The sequence below is a fragment of the Buceros rhinoceros genome, unplaced genomic scaffold (assembly GCF_000710305.1).
Source record: "Buceros rhinoceros silvestris isolate BGI_N320 unplaced genomic scaffold, ASM71030v1 scaffold570, whole genome shotgun sequence".
Lineage (NCBI taxonomy): Eukaryota > Metazoa > Chordata > Aves > Bucerotiformes > Bucerotidae > Buceros > Buceros rhinoceros.
The window spans coordinates 82,805-105,892 of NW_010388793.1; the positions used below are offsets into that span (position 1 = coordinate 82,805).

At 41.8% G+C, this 23,088-nt stretch overlaps 1 protein-coding gene across 2 annotated transcripts in view; it reads left to right on the plus strand.

Moving 5' to 3' along the window:
* The first annotated feature begins 663 nt into the window (after window positions 1–663).
* The window catches only part of LOC104489122 (poly(rC)-binding protein 3-like), a 56,061-nt gene continuing 33,636 nt past the window's right edge, over window positions 664–23,088 (plus strand). For both annotated transcript variants that reach the window (XM_010131250.1, XM_010131242.1), the window contains exons 1-4: window positions 664–799; window positions 14,470–14,493; window positions 14,588–14,620; window positions 17,703–17,819. In XM_010131250.1, the coding sequence (XP_010129552.1) occupies window positions 722–799; window positions 14,470–14,493; window positions 14,588–14,620; window positions 17,703–17,819 (252 nt within the window). In that variant the 5' untranslated portion in view covers window positions 664–721. The remainder of the gene's footprint in view (window positions 800–14,469; window positions 14,494–14,587; window positions 14,621–17,702; window positions 17,820–23,088) is intronic.

Sequence of the window (23,088 nt, forward strand, 5' to 3'; positions counted from 1 at the left end):
GAAAAATCTCCTTCTACGTAGGGTTGAAGCTCAGCTTTGGCCTTGGAGGGACTCTGGGCCTGGTAGACGAAAACAAAGACAGACAGTGCCCAGATTTACAACAGCAAGTGGCTCTTAGTTGCCCAGATGTCTTTGATAATGTGTCATCCGCTGTTGCTGGCAGGGATCAGTCTTTAGGCTTGGAATTAATTTCTGTCTAGCTGAAGAGAAAACAGAAATATCTCCTCTGAAACAGAAAATAGAGAAAGAGGGAGTAACAGGGAGACAAACGAAAATAGCAGCAGGCACGTATGAAAATGCAGATGTACGTTTACGTATCACACCACAAAGGTTAGCAGGGGGAGAGAGCTGTTCGGAAGAAACCACTGTATTTCACTCTACTGCCCTCTGTACTTTCAGCTTCAAAATACAGGAAGTTAAGAGGGTTTTTAAGGTTTCAAAAAGGAGTTTATCCTGTAGTTGGTGAAGGGCTAGAGTTGGTTGGAGAGGGATAATAATCAAAGGAGAGTTTTCAGCACTAAACTATAGTCCAGAAAATCAAAGGGAGGAATGTTAATTGGTTTGTTCAACATGATATTCTCAGTTCAGGGTAGCTTCAGCCTCTCAATGGTACTTTTTCTTTTTCTTTCTCTCTCTCTCTTTGTAGGTTGATTAAGTGAATATAAAAAAAAAAAAAAAGAAAAACGAAGCTGCTTTCAAGAATTGAAGATACAAGGCGAGGATGAACACAAAGGACCCAAAAGTGTCTGAAGGAGGTCTCAATGTCACGCTTACCATACGCCTTCTCATGCATGGCAAGGTGAAGCATTTGCTGTTGCCGCAGCAGTTGCCTGTGTGCTGAGTGAGTGTGTGCAGTTACCATCAGAGCCTGACAGTGGCATTGGCAGAGGGTCTGCTCCTTCTTCTCCGACTTGAGTCAAAAGCACCATTGCCATGACCGAAAAATCACCCGCTGCCTTTCAAGGCACCACACCTCAGTTTGCACTGCAGCCCGATTTCACTGGAACAAACCCTGCCTGTAATGCATCAGTCTTGAGCAGACCTGGTGGGAAAAAAAAGAGTTCCTTCATGGATAGTTAGCCAGGTTAGGCAGACCCTTGCGTAAGGCAGACCTGCGTATGGCTCACCTTTCTCGTAATTCTCTGGATTTTGCAGGGTTTTTTAAGACACCAGAACACTGACTTGTGTGAAATAATTGCCACAGAATTACTGTCTATTTCTGTTGAATGCCAATGGGGTAGTTCTTCCTTAGTCTGAGGTTAGATCTTACTAGAGCGAAGCCCCTGATATACACAAGGTCCCCTGTGGGTTTGTCTTGGAATGTTGACTATCCTTTTGTTTCTGTCCAGCACAGCACTTAAGCATGCAGCTAAGTGTGAAAACTGTGCCATAGACACAGTGCAAATTCAGTATCACCAGGTTAACAGTCTGATAGCCCTGTATTTCACATTGCCAGATCACAAAATGGGCTTTTAATTAAAAAACACATTTCATCGGTTTGTTTGTGTTTGCATCAGGCAACACCAGGAATTTTAAGGCTTAATGAATGAATGTTGTATAAAGGAGATGGAGTTGGCTCTTTCTTAACAAGGAACGGTAAATCATTCTGGAGATCAAATTTGTGTTTGTAAATCTAAAAAGTGTTTTTACTCCTAGTAATTAATTTAATAACTAAAAATACATGTACATTTTAAAAGAGTGCATGCTTTCAACCTGTGGCATGAACACACATATGATACAGCCACAGCACAAACAGGAGACTAAGGTATCTCCCTCTGTATTTTACTTTGGCAGCTGCAAAGAAGTATGAGGGGGTACAGGTTAAGTTTGCAAATTAAAAAGCTGAGAAATAGGTTATGTCAGATCTAATTCCACATTTTCTCAGAAATGATCTAACCATCTCGTTTGACTTTTTTTCCCTGAAATACTCAGCTTCAGGCAGGCATCAGGTATGTAAAAATCTGCATTTTAAATAGGGATCTATCAAACAAATTTAATAACAGTTTCTCTTACTAAACCCACCTAAAATCTGTATGTATGCCTGACCTTGTCCTGGTGGGTTTAAGTAGCCCTACTAGTTTCGGTCAAATTCCCATGTGTTTAGGTGTGCTTTTTCTAAACCGCTGTCAGACAGCTCTGCTTTCCAAATCATGCCTTTAAAGCAAAAATCAAGGATCTGTCATTTTCAGGACATTTTAGTTAAACTGTGGACTCGGGGTTTTTTGAAACATTTTTTTTTTCCAATCAGAAATTAAATTATAAAAAGCTAATTTTCCATGTTAAACATCAATGGTTGTGTGCGCAACCACTTTTAACAGTAACAGATGTTACGTGTCCAATCTTCAATGCATATATGGCCCCAGGGGTCTAAATAAAACCCATAAAAGCTATGAAGTTCGAAATTTAAGTGGGAATATACCATGCATCCTCAGTTAACAAGGCACAGTGGATATATTGCGAACTTTACTGTGCTGTAATCATGTATCCTATTGTGTCTAAGTATTGCAAGGAGTGCATGAAATCAGAATTTATTTTGGTGAAAAAAGTCTGACCCTTATAGTTTCTTTGATGTCATTTCTGTGATTTAGAAATTATAATATAGAAGCATGAAGGATGTCTGAGTCAATATGAATTCAGTGTGAGAAAGTCACTCTGAAAGCTGTATGTGCCTCTGAAAAAGAAGAAACCTGTTTCTGGGCTCTTTCTTAAGATTTGTTGTGGTAATGACATCAGTGGAAATTGCTAATCTCTAATTAGTATTTCTAGACAAAACAATTATCTCAAGCAGAGCTTTGGCTGTAAATAACTGGTCATAACTTCAAAGAGGAGAATTAAAAGGTTGTTCTTGGAAGTAACAGTAGCAAACTAGATTCAGTTAGATAATTTTAAAGTAAGACAATTTTAAAGTTACTTATTTATTAGCGTGTTTCATGGAAATGTGAGGGTCTATCCCCACTAATCTTAACTCTGTCTCTAAACTTTTATTGCCAGTGTAACTTTTTGGTCTATATGCTGTCTGATATTTGCATTCATTGTGATTGAAAGTCCGTAACTTGTGCTAGTACGCTTAGTTATCTCAGCTGTAAATCCTGCAGACTTAGGAAATTTTTAGCCTATACTTTTCATGTGATTTGTGTAGGGGCTTTAAGTCAAGGATGGATAGCTTAATTAGGCAATTAAGTTGAATTCTGTACCTGCAGACAGAAAAATTAGGATTTGTGCGAATGGACAGACCTCTGCAAGAGCATAGGGAATAAAAAAGCGTCTTTAACAACAACAAACAAAACAAGTAGCAAAAATCAAAGGCAACATTAGTGTCTGGGGAGAGGAAAACAGATGGGAACAGTCCTGAGCTCCAGCAGAAGCCAGGACCAGTGCCTCCTCATGGGTAGGACACCTCTCATTGCTTTCTCTTGCTTTGGGGAAAGCAGTAGCTGTAGATCCAGCTGAGCTTCCTGCAGTCTCCTAACAAAGAGGAGGACCAACTCAGCCGCTCTTCTGCTCTATAGCAAGATTTGGGAGCAGCTGGCTGGCAGTGAGGCAAGGCACAGTCTTGATTTCCTCAGGGAGGAAAATGTGATGTTAAGGGAGGGCAGCAATTTCTTTATCTGTGGAAGCAGCAAAAAAGGCTTGTGCAGGCCCAGGAAAAGGTTAACTGCTGTGAGTATAAAAGGTTAACCTCCAGGTAAATGTTTCCAGGGCCTGATATGAAAGGTGTCCTCCTGAGCCAGGACTTCAGAGAGCGTGTGATGATGTGAGATGAAAGGCCTAATTTTCATCTTGTGTCGTATTACTTCACTAAAAAAGGTATTGTAGAATCATGGAGTTGTTTATTTTGGAAAAGACCTTTAAGATCATCAAGTCCAACTGTTAGCACTGCCAAGTCACCACTAAACCACGTCACTAAGCACCACATCCACAGGTCATTTAAATACCTTCAGGGATGGTGACATCACCGCTTCCCTGGGCAGCCTGTTCCAGTGCTTGACGGCCCTTTCAGTGAAGAAATTTCTCTTAATATGCAATCTAAACCCAGCCTGGTGCAACTTGAGGACAATTCTTCTTGTCCTGTCACTTGTTACTTGTGAGAACAGACTGATCCCACCTCGCTACAACCTCCTTTCTGGTAGTTATAGAAAGTGATAAGGCATCCCCTCAGCCTCATCTTCTCCAGTTCCCTCAGCTGCTCCTCATAGGACTTGTTCTGTATACCCTTCACCAGCTTCATTGCCCTTTTTTGGATACTTATGCCAGTGGGACAGCCCTGAAGAGAAACCAGGAGCAACACAAAACTTTTGTCATGCTTTCTTGCACGTGAAAGGAGGTTGTAACAAGGTGGGGGTTAGTCTCTTCTCCCAAGTAACAAGCAATAGGATGAGAGGAAATTGCCTCAAGTTGCACTAGGGAAGGTTTAGGGTGAATATTAGGAAAAAATTATTCACCTGGCAGTGCTGGGTTAATGGTTGGACCTGATGATCTTAAAGGTCTCTTCCAACCAAAGCAATTCTGTGATTCTGTGAATTAGAGGGAATGTATTAGAGAGTATGCTACAAGGGCACTGCTCAGATGTTCTTCACTTCCACAAACTGTCTTTAAAAGCAAAATTAGGAAAACCTTGTTACATGGATGTATGAGGAGAGAAGAAGGATGCCTGGGCATGCCACACCATCCGTCACTGGATTTTTTTAAGGACAAGTTAGACAAAAAGGAGTACATCCCATAATGCTGCCATGGCACTGCAGCCTCTGCTGCTTGAGACCTTTTGGAATGAGTTACCTGAATGCTGCTCTGGAGGGGGCAGGAACAGAAGAGCATTTTGAAGCATGTGCAGGAGTTGTATATATAGAGTATACTAAATAATGCAGAGATGCATTTTCATCTTTTAATAATGAGAAAGAAGCCCCACATTAAGGAATAAAGCTGTTTCATACATTTCCATGGAGAAACCCAGGGAATATGGGCTGGGGCTGTTTACATTGCCCTACTTCTGTATTTTCCATCTAATTTCTGCTGTTTCTTGAAGTAAAATAGGTAGAATTACTGTGTAGGGCAGAGACGTGAATGGGTGTGGACATTTTGTTACCTTTGTCTACTTTAAAAGTATAATTTCTGGGTAGGATTAGAATATTTTTAAGATTACAAGATTTCTGCTTCCAGCAAAGGCGAAAGTAGCAGCATTTACCCAGATCAGATCAACATTTTGAAGGGCTTAAGGAACACAAATTGAGTGTGTGTGCATTCATGGGCGAAGAGTCACCGGCTATCAGAACCCTCTGTAAGGAGAGGCAGAGCTCAAAAAGAAATGTGCCTTTCACTTCTTCTTCCTTTTTAAATTTTTGTCGGAATCAAACTTCTTTTGGTTTATAGGGTCTTTGGTGGAGCTCAGTTTCTCACTTATCATTCCTTGCTCACCTTTTGCTGAATTTTTTATTCCCGTGACTTGTGGCTAGTTTTTGGGTTTGGTTTTTTTTTTTTTTACTTTACCACCACAGGTAACGAGGTTGGAAGATTGTGGAAAACTGTAGCTTTGCCCACAGATATCTGCCGACATACCTTAGTGTTTGACATCTGCAGTGCTCTTGTTCTAGTTTTGGTCAGTTCGTGCCCAGAAAGAAATAACTCTTGAAAAAGCACCTACTTTGACTATGCTGGATGATGATTACACAGTATTGGGCTGGTTTGGCTTTGTACGTAGCCAGTGTTAACAGGCTGGTTAAGATCTTAGAGAGTCACCATTAAAGGTTAATTTTAGATGTGGATGGTAACGAGACTGTGCCAGTAGAAATATGTTACATTTCAGGAAGGCATCTTAATGGAGATTTAGAAGTCGGGTCCATGAGGTGGAACAGGAGAAAATGTTCAAATGTGCCAGCATGGAAAAGGCAGCAGGATCACAAATCCACTTCAGTCTCCATCTCATAGTGGTGACAGGGGAGTCTTTGCTTCCTCCATCCAGTAGAAACATGCAGAAGAAAAAATGCATCATTTCCAAAGGCACTTCTTGAAGATGTGCGTTGATGAAACCATATTATGTGCAACGAAGTCTATAAGAAACCAAAGTAGAATATATTAATATATTGACTCTGAGGGATCTTTTTCAGAAAAGGGAAGGAGTTCAAAAATATAAAGCTTAATACAGTAAGATCGTTGGGAAGAACAAGTGAATAATTTACAGGTAGAATGAAGGAGGGAAGGGGAAACTGGCAGGGAGGTAGGACTTGCCAGATACTTGAGAGATGTAAATTGTAGCGTTGAGGCAATTAACTGGAGAAGGTAATTTAGAAGATACGCGTCCAGTGAAAGAAGGAAATCTGGAAAACAAAGAAGGCTGAAAGGCATCAGATGTGGCAGTGTCTAGAGAGTGGCACATGTGAGATATGCTGAATTGGAGAGGAAAGCTATTGCAGCAAAAGCATATGCAATTTTTGGATGTATAGCATTGGTGCATCGTGGGGTAATGGCTTACAGTTCTTCTAGCAAAATCACACCTGTGGTTCTGCAGGTGCCACGTGTGTGAGTGATGACAGAAACTGAACAGAGGGGAAATTTGCAGAAAAATAACAAAATTTTAGGAGGCTGAGGAGACTTTGTCTAACTTTCTTCAGACATTCTCATAAATACCTGGAGAGGAAAAATACAAGTGTAATGGAGTGTCATTGTTTTAAGTGATACAAGTGCTTGTGGCCAGAAATAATGGGCTAAAATATATTTTTGAAAATAAATGCTAACAAGGAAATCCCAAGAGAAATTCCCAATACCGAGATTTTTCTGAGGTTCTGGAAGTCTTCTAGCTAATTTTAAGCTTGTCTTGGGAAGAGCAGCACACGTACTATGTAGGATGTATAACCTGCATTGATGAAGAAAAGATAAGACGACTGGGTGGAGCTTTTTTTTTTTTTTGTGATACCATTTGCTCAGTGATAATGTTTCTCATAGTTCAGCAGTAGTGAATTGGAACAATGTACCTGCAGTCAAATGCTCAGGTTTGGAAAAAACCCTGTGAGCGCCTTGATTTTTAGGCGCTAAACTTGCAATACTTACAGCATACTTTTAGAGGCTTTGAGGAACTCTTATCTCCCAGTTGTTTCAGCATGCTCCGTGGGCACCTACTGGTACTGGAAAAACTGGTTATAGTGGATTTACGTCCAGCTTCAGTAGTGACTTTCAGACATGTTGGTGATTGTTTTGTGATTATACGTCTTTGGAATTTTTTACAAGAAAAAAAAGAAAATTTAGAATTATTAAGGTGATTGCTCACACTTAACAGCTCAGATATAGTCAGAATAATATAATGGAGAAAATTGCTGTTTTCATTGTATAGGTAATACAGTTTTAGCATCAGGGATTTCTTTTTAGCGGACACTTTTTTGTGCCTGCTTAATTGTCCTCTGAAAGACTGTAAAGCAAGCACAGAAATGATTTTTTCCTCTCTTGAAGGTAATGCCCTTCTCCTTCCGCATTGTTTTCTTTTATTTTTTACTTAGTAATAGAAGACAACAAAGTAGCTTTAAGAATCACCTTGTCAGTAATTTAATCCAAGATGTAAAATGCCAACCAAGCCAACGTCTGTTCTGTTCTTTCTGGTTTCCACGAACGCTGTCAGGGTATTATGAGGATTGACTGTCCTGTCTATTGCTATTATAGTTCTTGTTTTGTTGTTTGCATTACTGGAGTACTTAAGAGCTCTAGTCATGGAACAAAATTCTGCGTGCAGATACACAACACAAGATGGATATCCTCTTAGCACGTTTGTAGTAAGAGCTGAGTGGTTCTCACCAGCCTAAAAAATTAACAGAAAGGGAAGAGGTTTTTTTCTCCTGGACCCCTGGGCACTGTATGTCCCCCAAAAACCATCTCCATATACAAATTTTCCCACTTCTGTCAAACAGAGTCTCCTCATCCATCCACAGCTGTAATGAACAGAGACTGCAGAAGGCATACACCCTACTCAGTGCTGCTGCTTCAGCATCACAGGCAGATGGACAAGCAAAGGAACAGAAATGGGTTTGGGTTTGTTTTTTTGGGGAGGAAGGCTTGGAGGTGTGGTATGAAATTCGATGTAAATTAGTTATCCATCTACTACCAAAAAGTGAATGAGAAGTGCCCATTGACACGGCTGCCCAAAAATTTGGTAGATGGACCTGTGGAGGATTCATAACACTGATCTCCATCAGAAAGACAATAATTTGGAGGTCTCCTCATACATTACCTCATTTGTCAGCATGAGATCTGACACACTAAGGGCTTGGACTGCAGTGCCTTACTAAATTAGGGTAGTTAGCATCAGGCAGTGACTACTAAAGCAACACCTAGGATGATGAGATGAGATCTCCTATGTCAGTGAGGCTAATCCTACATAATCCCAGATCGCAAATCAGACTCTCAGTTTATCTGAGGCAGCTGTTTGTTCCCTGAGGTAGTCACATCATGTCTTCCAAAACTGACTTTTCTTTTAGTCTTTGAAAAATGCTGATACCCCACATGCTCCATGCAAACGTGTTGTTCAGAACATCTTCATGGAACATGTTACTGGGGTCTGCCATGCAAGCATGTTCATGAGTTTATACAAATACTGGCAAGTCTACCATCAGAACAGGACAAAGAGGGAGAGTTGGGTTGTGTTATGCCTCTTTATGGCTGGGAGAAAAACAACTGGTGCTCATCTAGAAAATTTAACGAGCGCAGATGTTGTTTGCTGTTACCAGGATCCCTCCTTGTCTCGTAATAGATGTGCTTTTCTGCTATGGAAAGCTGTATTTCTTTCCTTTTAGTGCTTTCCTAGCAGGCTTTTTTGTTTGTGAAGTCCTACTGGTTCTACCTTATCTTTCCTCATAGAAAGTAGGTAAGCTCATGCAATCAAAGCATTCCCTGAATGAATTGCAGGCTTTAGGATGTGGCCTGTGCTTTGTCAAATGCTTTGGGGTGAAAGTATATATTCTAATATTATTTCTTAAACATGTTTTCCTTGTAGACATGGCTTTGTCTCAGGGGTCCTGTGTGGCTAGTGTTCTGTTCACCTCATAGCGCTTGTAATAGAAGCTGCATAATAGAGCCAGGCCTGTGCTTTTCTATGGTCCTGGAATAGCCACCTGTTTTGTTTTGATTTCCTAGGACACCAGTTATTAAACTATCCTCACACTTTAAAAAATGATGGAATTTCATTCATTGTGTTTACAGATCAAATGTTAATGTTTAAACAAAGCTTTGTTACCATTAGTTAAGACTCTTGTTTTCTTAACATGACTAATTACTTTCTGTTGTTATTAAAAGGCACACATTGATTAGGAAAGAGCTTTCTCCTACAGCCTGTTTTATGTCTTTGTTTAGTCATTTGCATCATCAAGAGCCCTGCAAAAGTCTTGGCTCATCCACATCTCTGCTACCGCCTTTTGTTCTACTGCCTTGCCCTCACCACAGATGATGCAAAAACTGTAGAACTTCCTGCTCTTTGATGAGTCCACCACTCCCTAAGTACTCATTAAGAGCAAAACTCATCCTGTTTATGTGAATGTGCCGATACTACTATATGCTGCATTTCACCATGGAAGAAAACATCCCTTTTTTACCACTGCTTTTCCTCAAGTTATCTGCAATGACCTGGGTGGTTGGCTGGCAATATACTTCATTGATCCTGAGCAGACTTCCAGTGTTTGTTGGTGAGGTTCACCTCTTGTCATTGAACCACAGAATGGTTTGTCCTTTTATCTATTATTATTTTATCTCATTAGAAATGGCATACTAAAGAAAATCGTAGTCATAAATCAACTCAATCCCCCCAGGCTTGAGAATTATTTTCAGGCTATCTGAGATCAGCATGTACATTTCAAATTTTCCTGGGGTTTTCCAAAGTGACACTGTTGGAACTGAAGTGTGAGACTGTCCTGTTTGAGATACTCTCACCTGGAATAAGCACTTCAGAAGGCATTGCTTGGGCTGGGTACTCAGCATAATCTGAAACTCAGGCTTCTTTGGTGAATCTCAGGATACACCCCCCAAATTGCTGTCATTTCTTGAAGGAAAGTTGATATCTATCTGTTTAGTGCCAGTATGTATATATTGACTTCACAGACAAATATATAGCTGTATGGGTGTGTATGCATATGTATCAGTGGATGTAGGCATACGCACACTTGCAGCTTTTCAGGGGCATCCCATTCATCCCGCGTGGTGGCTATGACATACCTGCTTCTGACAGGTGGGTGTTTATGTGTTGAGGCTGAGGAATTTGGGTAGTATTTTAGCTCTGCCATCAGACTGCCAGGTTGCCTTGGACCTGTCTTTCTTCCTCTGAGCTTTATTTCCCCTGTTTACAACTTCTGGGTTTTTTTCTCCACCACTCTTCGATCAGCTGTTGAAATGTGATTATGTGAAACCCACTAATAGTTATCATATAACTTATTTTTCCACTGTGTTTATGCATAGATGACTAGTCAATAAATCAATCTGAAATGGACTGTACTTACCTTTAGCTTATATTTCTGGGCACTGGAAGACAGCAAATAGTTCATGAGCTATTCGTATATTCTCATAGGCAATTATTTGCTAGGACAGCTAAATCAAACTCCTGTCTGACCTGCACTCAGGTTCAGTCTGACATCAGCTGTAGGATCTTCTCACCAAACTTGAAGTATATTAGTATCAGTCTAGGCTGCTTCTGCTGTGGATGGAGAAAGGTGGAACCCGCAGGAGTACTCTTCTTCCCTCCTCTGTTAAGAACTAAACATCCTCCATTATCTCTCTCCGCGGATTGCAGAGTCTCTGTGCCTGGCTTACACTAGACTCCCAGCTTCTAAAGAGCTGCTGTAGGTGACAGACATCCCATGCCCTCAGTGTTATGTGGTTAATTACGTCACAGTTTGGTGTGTAGCAGATTTAGAAACACTTCCTGAAGAAGATAATGTCCTCAAAGTAACCTTGGCTAGAAATGTTGATAAAACTTGGGTGTCATAAAAATGATGTTAGGTGTCTCTTTAAGCAGTAAACATCATTTAGGGTGATATAAGAATCTGTGTGAAACAAATATTGGACTACATATAGAAACTTTAAAAGTTTGATGAAGTAGCATTGGTAGTTTGGCGAATGAGATGTGAAGTCTGGTTTAATCTACAGCTGAAGTAGATTTCTCATCATAACTGAAGACATGATCTGTTGTCACCAGTACTTACGGGAGCACCTAGAAATATCAAAGGACCAAAAATAAAGCCTGAAGTGACCCATTTAGAACCATTCTGATTTTTTTTTTTTTAGTAATTTGTATGGATCAAAAATTCTGGAAAAACTAGGAATATCCATGTGAAGTTAATGTTCCTCTCTCGCCCGTGCTCTTCCCTCACATTTCCAAGCAGAGTCCCAGCTCCCAGTGCATGGGGAGAGGTGGAATTTGCTCAGATGTTTTTAAAGTGTCTCCTTATGGGAAAGGTTTAAATTCACCCACTGAGGAGGGGCAGCTTTGAAGTACTCCATAACATTACAGTAACATTTGCTAGCATGCTTCAAGGAACTGGTTGCCAGTCTCATTGAAATATTTTTCCTCAGTGGGATTCACACTGTTTATTCACTCAGTTCTTGGCAGCTTGAACTCTTTTGTAATAACAAGGTGCTGATCAGTCAGGTAGAATTCCCGTGCCCATTGAAATCAATAGCAAAACTCACACAGACTTCAGTGGAAAGATGTGGACAATCTTTTTAGCAAGGCCTATCACAATAGGATGAGGGGTGATGGTTTTAAAGCAGACTTGGTGGAAGTGAGACATTTTTTACAGTGAGGGTGGTGGAACACTGGAACAGGTTGCTCAAAGGGGTGGTAGATGCCCCATCCCTGTAAACTTTCAAGGTCAGGTTGGATAGGGCTCTGGGCAATCTGATCTAGTTAAAGATGTCCCTGCTCACTACAGAGGGGTTAGACTAGATGGCTTTAAAGGTCCTTTCCAACCCAAAGCATTCCATGATTATATGAAAAAAGCTGCGCTGCATCAGAGAACTTATACAGCATACTGCTACAGCTGTCTCAGCCATGGCAAAAGGCGTGTGACTTAAACCCACAGTTTAAGAGGCACGGGATAATTCGGTCACAAGACACAAACTGCAGTGAGACCACTTCATTCATTCCTCTTCTCACAGAGCTGCTTCTTTGCATTGTATGTGCAGATGTCTCTCAATCCCAGATGGACACAGGAAGTTTAATCAAGAACAGTGGCACAGCTGTGTGATGGGTAAAGGTCTGCCGTACATCAGCCAGCAGAACTATAGATGGGTTTGCAAAACAGGTACCTCTGGAAGATTTGCAATGCCTGTCTGGACAATATCTGTTCTCTGGTCAGGATGTACAAGAGGGTAGAATCCCATCTTGGAAGAGAAGTAGGAATGGAAATAAAAAAAGAAAAATTGGAAACAGAAAAAGTAAAGTTTGAAATTAAACCTGAGAAGACGCCTCAATGGGTTGAGAAACTTCGTGGGTAGTTAGGCATTGATTTCAGTGGGTATATGGTCATGCTTGAAGAACCACAGACTCATGGAGGTTGGAAGGGACCCCTAAAAGTCTCCAGGCTGACCTCCTGAGTCAAGTAGATTCTACTGGAGCAGGGTGCTCAGGTCCTTGCCCATGCTAGATTTGGACACCTTCAAGAACGGTAGATTCCATTTTCTGAGTGCCTTATTCCAATGTGCAACCATCCCCATGGTAAATTTTGTTTACTCATATTGAGTAGGAACTTAATGTTGCAGCTCGCTTTCTTTATTGTACACCCTGATAAGAACCCTCCGAGTTCTCTTCCTAAGAACAAACACAGAGAGTTTTCTCAGCCTCTTGTGTATCTTGTGCTCCAGTCCCCTGACCATCTTGGTGGCCCTGTGTTGGATTCGCTTCAGTGTGTCCTTGTCTGTCTTATACTAGGAGCCCAAAACACGACACAGTCCTCCGGGCACGGTCCCACAAACACAAGGAGAAGGCAAGAATCATTTTCCTAGACTGCTGGCTACAGTTTTGCCAGTGCAGCCCAGAGCATTTGTTTGATCAGGGACACACTGCTGGTGCACTCATGTACTCATGCTGGAGTTGCTCACTGGGACCTCGGGACTTTTTCTGCAAAGCAAATTTGCATGTAGCAGGTTTTGCCCACTTTGTCCTGCTGCATGGGCTTGTTCCATCACAGACGTGGGACTTTTCATTTGGCTTTGTTCTACTCCCTGAGGTTTCTCTCAGCTCATTTCCCAGCCTTGTCCAGCAGTGTTGTTCCCAGTTTGGTGTTACGTGAAGGCTTGCAGAGAGCACAAAGTAACTATATGCCAAAATTCTTCACTGAGATAGGTCTCCTTCTTGCTGAAAACTGTTTACATCTTCTGAGCATGATGTGAGGAACTGCAAGCACAAGCAGCTTTGTATTATGAGCTTATAAATAACCTTCTGGTGAGAAACAGCTCTCTCAAGGTCACTACAGGTAGTTCACTGCTGTGGACTGAAGTTAGTAGCACTTTATCATGATTCCGTCATTGAACAGAGCAATGGAGGACAATTTCTTAAATCTTACTCTTTGGACTGTGTTTCAGGATGGGTCAGACTTAAGTATATAGGATGGGGAGGGGTGGACTGTATATCATGTGTCTGGGACAGATCAGCCATGTGAGACAGTCTTCAGCTGTTGAAGTAGATTCTGCAGTCTTGAGTACAGGAGAGAAATTTGTTTTCCTTTAGCTGGTCTCCTCTCCATCAGATGATTTCCAATCCGATGTCACACTTGTGTGTGATTTGTGTAACATGTCCAGATTATGAATTTTAGAGTTATTAGCTTCATTTTTGCCACCTGTTGGTTTTATTCACAAAGCTTTTAACCCTTGGTTTGTTGCCAGAACTGCCAAATCGTTCCCCTATTGTATGTTCACAGTCACATTTCTCAGTATTCTCTGTCCCTTCATGGAAGATCATGGGAGCCCAGAAGCAATTCCCAAATACCTAGAAAGTGATTAGCAATTACTGTTCTGTAAGTGCTTAATAGGAAGATTAAGACAGACCACCAGGTGTTAACACAATAACACTGGGTAGCGTGGAAGTTCAACTCTAGCTATTACATGGTGTAAAGAGGGTAAATGCGTGTCCTCGGAGACATCAGCATTTTGTTTTGATGCTTGTATTGTATGCCATTTTCTCTAGCAGGTTGTGCAATTCTATTATTTTTGAACTTTTCATTCCCCGATAGGGGTTTATCTGTGTTTATGGTAGCAAGATTGATCTGTAACCACAAGATCAGTTTCCATTAAAGGTAGTTTTCTTGCACAATCAGTAAGCTGTTAAGCCACATTTCTAGTTCGCCCCTTTGTGTCTGACATGGTATATTTGTACACAGCCACAGTGGAAGGGGGCTATGCTTCACATTGCAGGTTTGAAATAAGTGATAGTGAAATAGCTTAGGAGCAGAACAAATGCTCTTCTACAGCGAATCTAATCATTCACAGTGTCTTCTTTTTCTGTTTCAGGAGGTCGGAAGCATTATCGGAAAGGTCAGAAAATTACTTTCTTTATTTTCATGTCAAAATACTGCATATCGGTTCACTTCATCAGTCCAGGCTAACTTTTTTTCTGCTTCTTTAACAGAAAGGGGAGACGGTTAAGAAGATGAGGGAGGAGGTAAGACAAGCCTTGATGTCTTTACTTGCCTCTCTTTCCACCTCAGAGAACAGGGAGACTCAGCGTGTGCAGACCGACACTGCCATCAGGTGGTCACTTAGTTTAACATCACCATTCCTTGAAAGTGGTGGTGTCTCAATTAAACATTGTTGTTAATGTTATCTCCTTATCACCGCATCAGTCTGAGTCTTTAATTCCCATAGCGATGTGCCTGCTGCTCTCTTATCTCAGGAGCAGCTTAGCCAGCATGTTTCTGTGCATCAAAACCTCTGTGTCTTTCTTTAGCACACCAACACGGGTCCTGCTCATGGCTTGGCCTCCTAGTAGAGAGTTTCCAAAACCCGAAACCCAGCACTAGAATGATGCTGCATAAAGTTTGAAGGTAGACATAAGCTTCAGCAGAGCTGGAGCCAGACTTGCATAAACCAAAGTATCCCTCTACCATGTCTTGGCAAAGCATTAACTTTTTGTCATTTTGCAGCTGTACGTTGTAGATAGGGTAGACCTGCTCACCCACCATTCACAGCTTTTGAAAAGGTTGTAAACACAAAATGGCCAACTAAAACAGGGCACTGCATAAGTCCCAGGTCTCCCCAGTGTCCGCAGGCTTCTTTCCCTGCCACAGGGGAAGCTACACTGTTTTCAAAGGATTGTGCCCAGATGGAGGTTACAGACCCACACTTCTCCTGCAGGGCAACACATCCATGTAATTTTCCTTCTCTGAAGCAAGTGCTAAAAGCATAAGTAAAAAGACAAATCCTACCATTTAAAACGTTAGGTGTGCAAAGTGTAGAGAGGATGCCTCAAGAAAAGTCAGTTTGGTTCTGGTAGTACATCACTGTGTCACTGCTTTGTTGTTTTATACACTGATAGAAGGTCTGTGGCAGGGAAATCTCAAAGTATTTCTCATAAAGAAAATTGCTGAGATCCGTCTTTAAATATACACAATAGGGAGTTCATTGTCAGGCCAACTGAGTTCAGCGTTCCTTTTGTGTTCATAAGAACTTTCGCCCGTGTTTTCACCCAGAAGTATGCCAAGACTTAAGAAAAAATAGCAAGAAAAAAATGCTTCCAATGTACTAGGTAATCCTGACAGTTGATTAAACACATTTTAGTTTAATTATTAATTATTATTATGGGCAGATATCTTTGGATATAAATTGCATGCACAAAAGGGAAGCCATCATTGAAGAGTGCTACTGACTTCCAAGTTAAACGTCTTAAAGAAGAGTTATGATCCCTGGTTAGTGTTTCAAGATAAATGTCAAATATTATTCTTCCACTCCTGGAAAACTACTGTCATGTACACGTGGTCATAAAAGGTTTTATTTGTTTGGTTGGGTTTTGATAAATAAAGGAATTATATGCATCTTTGTATCAGGACAAAGAGACTGTCTCCACACGATGATAACTCGGTCCTCCTTTAAATGACTACCTTCTTCAGAACTTCTTTAAAAGCAAAATGCAACCATGCGTTTGCTTTTCTAACAGATGTGGCAAGTTACATGCCATCTTTATGGAATGAAATGCAACTCTATCTTGCCCTGTAACTGGAGAAATATCACAGACAGCTTCGGGCCTAAAGAAAATTACAAAAACCTCAGTTCTATGCCCTGTGGTTGCTAACTTCCTACACAAATATGGAGGTTGCGACTTGACCTTATAACTGCCATAGGTCTGCTTAGACCAGTCATCTACTGGAGTAGTAACATCTGTGAATTTTGGCTTCACTGATCCACAGTGGAGTGATCCTTCAGACAAGCTCCCATGGCTCCAGTTTCAAAGGAAGAGCTGTGCTTTGGGCGAAGGCAGACGTGGGACGGGCAGGCCTGCTTGTGGCAGGCACCATTGCCCATCGTGACACGTGGCATGCTCCCTGCTGGGCTGAGCCCCACGGCCCCGGGTTCACATGGGGTGGTGGCAACTGGATATTGATGATAGCCCTGGTGTTCTTCCTGATCCAGTGCTGTGTTTGATGAGGGCAAGTCCCATGCAGGTGGCCTGTCAGGAGAAGTGCCCACTGCCCTTTCTTATCTATGAATGCTGAGTATGTCTGCCAGTGAAGTCCGTGGCAGCAAGATTTTTCTGTCAGTGTTGGGGTTTTTTTCTTGTGGTTGGTTGCTGTCCTATCTTGGGAATCTTGCTGTTAAGCAGCAGAATGCACATGAATAAGTGCTCAGATTCATGGTGACCCTGAAAGCAAAGGGCCAAATGAACCCAGGTGGTCTCATGTTTGCTGCAGTCCCAGGTCCTTGAGCAAGTCAGTGCCTGTAGATGAGCTGACGCTCCAATGACTTGTTAGGCTGATTAACACAGTTCCACGCCTGAAACCTCAGGGAAAGTGTAGGGTCTTACCTGAACTGGATTTCATTGTTATCTACACCAAGACACTCTTAAATATACTGGGGGTTTCTTTGCATGCCACAGCAGCATAAAGGGGGTGACGTATACCTGAGAGCCATCCTGGCTTGTCTCCAAGACTTCCAGTTTTGTAACTCCTTCCGATAGGCTCCTTGCCTTAAGGAGCTAACACTGTTACTGTTGCCTGTCCTTCCACTACTCTTCTAAAGTACAGTGCCTGGCAATTGACTGCCTTCGCAAGAGACACGTCTGTAAGGAACCTTCTCCACAGCGCAAAGCAATGCCCCAGCTAGACAGATCAAGCCCGGCCTTTGGGTCTCCAAATCAGAGAGGTGCATCTTTCCTGGGAGGTGTTGATGCTGCCTGCAGACAACAACCTTGTCTGAAATTCCGCAGCTCTGGTCTTTCTTAAGGTTAACCCTGCAAGAAGGAAGGGAAAAGAGTTGATTGTGCAATTATTTGTGACTTTGGGTGATAGAGGCGCTATCTGCATACTGCAGTGAAGGCTGTGCAAGTATTTACCCAGATAGAATCTGGCTTCCCGCAGTCAGATGAATTTTTCAAGTGTGATCAGTTTATGCTGGAATTATAAGATGGGGCAGCAGTTGTAGGGGAAGGAATTAGATGCCTCCAAATATTCCTTCCAAAACTATATCCCTAATCCTACTTAGTTTGCTCCCTGGGAAGTATAATTTTGAAAAATATTTGTTCTTTTTGACAGAGTGGTGCTCGAATCAATATTTCAGAAGGCTCCTGTCCAGAGAGAATCGTGACAATAACAGGCCCAACAGATGCAATTTTTAAAGCTTTTTCTATGATTGCACTAAAATTTGAAGAGGTAAGCAAATAAAAGACCTTTTTTTCACTCTTCAAGTTGAAATACAAACACTGCTTGAATTTTCTCATGTTTGCTTTAATGTTAAATATGATTTGTTTAATGTTCTATTTAATAGCAATGAAAGTGGTTGTATTTTTATAAATGCTTTTGGCAATAACACTGAAGAAAAATAATGGGTCAATTTACAAGCTGTTTGATCATTTCTTCTGCTTTTTGGAGGCTTCAGGGAAAAGCAATTGCTTCTAGTAATGTGCACTAATGGTAGGAAAAATGTCTTGGAAAATTTCTGGTCCCATTGTGGGTTTGATTTGAAAAGAATAATTTCCTAACTTTTAGCTCTGTTTTATGTGATTCTATTTGGTATTGATGTAAATTTTATATATGTCAAAATGAATATATAACTCATTTAACTAGAAAATTTTTATTCTAAAACCAAACTATATGATAACCAATTACCATATTTAAAGCTTGGCTTTTAAAATTAATTAAAATAAAGGCACTAAGGGTAAGTGAGGCAAGAGCTCAATTTACTGTCGAATAACCATTCTGTACAGATACATACTTAAAGTGCTGGGATCCCCTCAAGCTTCACGGTCCAACTACAATCAGATACAGTCACCACTTTAATGGGAAACCTCACATAAAAGACAGCAGACTACAGAACATGAACCCTGGTCACTCGGGAGAGGACCCTCTACTCTTGAAAATCCCTCTAGTTTTGAAAACCATACATCTAGCCCAGGCACCTCTACTTTCCTCCCTGGAGTGACAGAGGCCCCTGCAGAAGCCAATTCACCTTCTCCTAAAGCAACAGCCTACAGACAGGTGGTCTGCAGCAGGAGAAAGGGGCTGTGTCTCTTCAGCGATGATTAAACTAGAGGGATGTGAATCCCCTTCTTAAGAGTACTTATTTCTTCAGGTCCATGAGGTTAGTCTCCACATCTCCCCATAGCACTGGGAGATGCTGGCATTGATGGGAAATGTCAGCATGGGCCTTTATTTACTCATGGTGATTGTTCACGTTTAGAGCAACAGGAGTAGAGGAGAGCTTGTGCGTCAGCAGATGCAGTTGTCTTCTACCATAAGCAGTATGTCTTGCAACTTGCAGCTTCACAGCATGATCGAAAACTGGTTAGATTTTTTTCTTTTTCCTGATATTGGGTACACAACCTCAGTTCTCTGATAGACACGTTCTTTTCACTCATCACCTGAACTTATTCATGAACTGTTTATGCATCTTTGTTTCTGCACCAGCATTGGCCATTAGTTTAAGTCAGTCTTGCCTTTCCATCCCTGAGGATTTCCCTCACAGGTGTATTTTCAGAAATCAGTTTTATCCCCTCACACCCTTACTTTTGCCAGAGTAAGTGAGCCAGGCTCAGTCTTTCAGAATATGCATTCCCCACCCCTTTCGTGGCTCTGGTAGTCCCTTTCTACCTTCTGCCAGTTACAGTTTGTATTGAATGTATGAGTTAATTGTGGGCAGGTTGCAACTGAAGTTCCACAAGGGCTTGTTTAATGGACTAACAGTCCTCCGTCCTGGCCATCACGCAAACGTATCCCTACCTCTGCTGGAAACGCCTCACTGCCTGTGCTTTGCGCACAACCATGCTGTGCCTGGCTGGTATCCCCAGCTCTTGCTCAGGTGTTTTCAGTGGGAACCTCTTTGGTCTCAGCAGACATTCTCGTCAGCCCCCAGACAAACTACCCTTTTTTTTATACTGGAAATGTTAATCCCATTTATATTTCTCCCATCCTTCCTGGGTTTTCAGATCTTCCTTTGTGATGTTCCAATCTTTCAACACGTTGATGAAGTGCCCTGATTTTGTGACATGCTGTATTTTATAAGCATGCTAATTTTTTTCCTTACCAGTTACTAATGAGGTAATAATGATTTTGAGTTTGAATCTTGCCGAACCACCCAAGTGACTCTTTCCAACTCGGTTTTAAAACCACCTGTTGTCATGTCCTTCTCAGCTTTAGCTCCTACCCATCTTGTACCAATCCCTGTTTCTTCTAGCTACAGAGGCAGCTTCATGTATGGTACCATACCCTGCAATCCATGGAGACCTGGAGAGAGCTGTCTCTCTGTTCTCTACAGGAAAACCACACTCCGCTTAAGGCCTTATCCTGAAAAATGCCTAAGGAGTCATTCGCAGAAGTAGTGCCTGACAGTTCCCACCACAATGAGTACCCAGTGGAAAAAATGCTGCATTTCTCACAGGAAGATCGAACGCTGCATAGCACCAGATCCCCACCCCACCACCCAACACCATGTTGTCTTTGAAAGTGCTGTAGCAATAGGCAAAGAAATCTGAAATTCAGGCATCTGACTGGATTTTATGCATACTTTAGAGGGTAGTCTGGACTCTTCATAGATGTTAGCAAAGGGGTATTGGCACTCTCTGCAGATAAGGTACTGTACTTATATTCTGAAATATCTGTATTTAGTTTTAATATAACTGGCTTCTGGTGTATTCTGTATTTAGTTTTAATATAACTGGCTTCTAGTATATTTAAATGAACAGTGATGAGGAAAAATGTTTCATATAATCAGTTAGGTTTCCTGCAATTATTCCTGTCAATAAAATGAGGTAACTGTAACACTTTGGAGGCAAAATCAAATACTGTTTCAGAAATTACAAATGAGCTAGCTACCAAATGTTATTTTTCATGCATATCTTTTTGTGGGAGATTTCTTCAGCTATTTAAAAGATTGAAAATCCCAGAGCAGACAGTACCTGGCCCAGCTCTGGTTATCACAGCCACCTTCAAAAAGAACAAAAAAAAGATGTGCGTGTGAGACTGAGGGATTTTTTGGTGTTTGTTCTGCGTGCCCACATGAAGCATTTTGACAGGAAGCCCTTTGAAGCCTTAATTTCAACCCTACAACAGTATAGCTGGGGATAAGCTGGTCTGGGAAGGCATGGGAGCCCCAGAATGCTTTTCTAATGTTAGCAATAATCTGAAAATGCATCAGAAAGATAGAAAAAGGGAAAGATCTGGAGGAGTGTTCTGTGTGCAGTTGTTCTGTACCCTTACATCACTCTGCTTTGACAACCTTCCTAATAAAAGTTGATCTTCTAGCAGCTTGATGATGAATTTATGAGTTAGGTAGGTAATTACATAAAAGAAGTGTTCACTGCAGAGGGAAAGGAGAGTTGTTTAAAAATGGCATTAACGCAGGCACTCTGCTGGAGTTGTAAGAAAGGACATTTTAGAACAGTGGTTTCCAGACTGGAGCCTGAGACCCAAGAAAAGCAGCCGTAAGTTCACTGTTGAGTGGGGCAGCTCTGGTTTTGGGTATAAATATGCATAATCTACTGGAAGCACAGTGGTTAAGTGCTGGAAAAAACGTCAGGCAGAGCTCAGTGGTCAGGCCTTCCCCAAATAAATAAGAAAAGGTTTGGTGGAATCCTTCATCTGCAAACGTTTATGAAGCAATTGCCCAGTTCCAGGAATAAGGAGGAGAGAAAGACAAAATGGTAAAAGCAATTGGGATGATGCCTCTTTGACAAATACTAACTCCTGCTGCTACTACTAAGGTAAATCTGTGGTGGTCATTACCACGTGAGGAGCCACCTCACAGACTCCTTGTACTGGCTGTGGAAACTGGCAGGTTTGACATATGTAGAAACCAGCAAAGAAGAATTTTGATCGGTTTCCCCCAGAGGTTTGCTAGCTGCCAGGTTTACTTGCCTTGGGAAGCCTCAGATGCTGTGAATCTGGGATGCCAGGAGCAAGAGGTGCTGCAAGACTTTGACACTGGGACCTGTCCCTCCTACCACTTCCAGGCTCCCAGTTAGCCCATCCTGGCCGAGCAGCAGCCCAGGCAAGCGGGCTGAGAGCCGTGCAAGGTCTGCCTCTAGTGTCTGCCAGAGCCCTGAGGAAATGGGTAGCAGTGCCACAGAAAGTTAGAGGTTAAAGAAATAGGAATCTCCCAGTTTGAAAGAAGACTGTTGGGAGCCTGCAGTTCTGAGGGGATTTTTTTCTGCTCATTTCTCTTTTCTTGTGTTTATAAGCTGGATTAACTCCTTTATGCAGTCCACTCTGCTGAGCCTGCATGTTTAGATTTTGCTCTTTTTAAATGATTAGGAGAAAATAAAGAGAATAGGGGCTTCCAATCTAAGGCAGTTAAGTGCAGTGAAGGCTCTGAGGCCACATATGATATGGAAGTGGGAGACATTATCAGAGTTGTGCTGGGTGGCCAAAGAGGGTTGTTTTACCTACATCTGGATGACAGTGTGCCTCCACCTGATACAAACATGATATAGTGAGATGGCATCTTCCAGCTGAAAAATTACTTGCATGACTTACATGACTTGCACTTTATTTCAGATACACGGGTGCTGCAAAATTCCATTACCCCTCTCACTTAATTTTGGTTTGCAATCTTTCAGTGACACAGGAACTAAGCAAAATGTGGGTTACTGGCTGGCAGGGGAATGATTTCATAGCTGTCTTGTGCCATGCAGGAGTGCCTCATTCTGTTCCAGGTTTTTTTTTTCTTCTCGTTTAGGCTAAACAAGGTCACAGTGAGTTATTTCTTGGACGGAAGAACACTGCCATCACAAATGCAGAGGAGCTGCAGGAATCAGTGCTGGTGTCACTGAGCTCCCAGTTCAGCAAGGCATTCAGAGTTGTTTAAAGTACTTTTTTCTTTTTTAATTTGAGGTCCTGATCACAAAGTATAGGCACTTTTTTTTTTCTTTTAACAGGTGGTAATGTGTTTTCTGTCATTCCTGTCCTAATCTTTTGGGTAGCATTTCTGTAAAGGGTGTAATAACTGTGCCGTGCCACCTCATCGATGGGTCAAATGGTCTTCTCAGCTCACAGCCACTGTTAGCAAACCATATTGAGATTCCTGTGAGTTGTTGGACAAGTGCTGTGCAACTTGTGGCTTTTTTTTTTTTTATCCTGAGTGCTCTCAACAACCTTCAGTGGGAAATCAGTGGGAAGATAAGCTTTATCTTTTCCTCTGTGATGAAGACAAGTGGTGTTCCCCAGGGCTCAGTATTGGGGTCTGTTCTCTTTAACATCATCAATTATCTGGATGAGCAGATCGAGTGCACCCTCAGTGAGTTTGCAGACAACACCAAGTGAGGTGGAACTGTAGATCTGCTTCAGGGAAGGGAGAGACTACAGAGGGATCTGGACATGCTCGATTGATGGGCCGAGGCCAATGGTATGAGGTTCAACAAGACCAAGTGTCCTGCACTTGAGCCACAACAACCCCCTGCAACACAGTTGTCTTGGGGAGGAGTGGCTG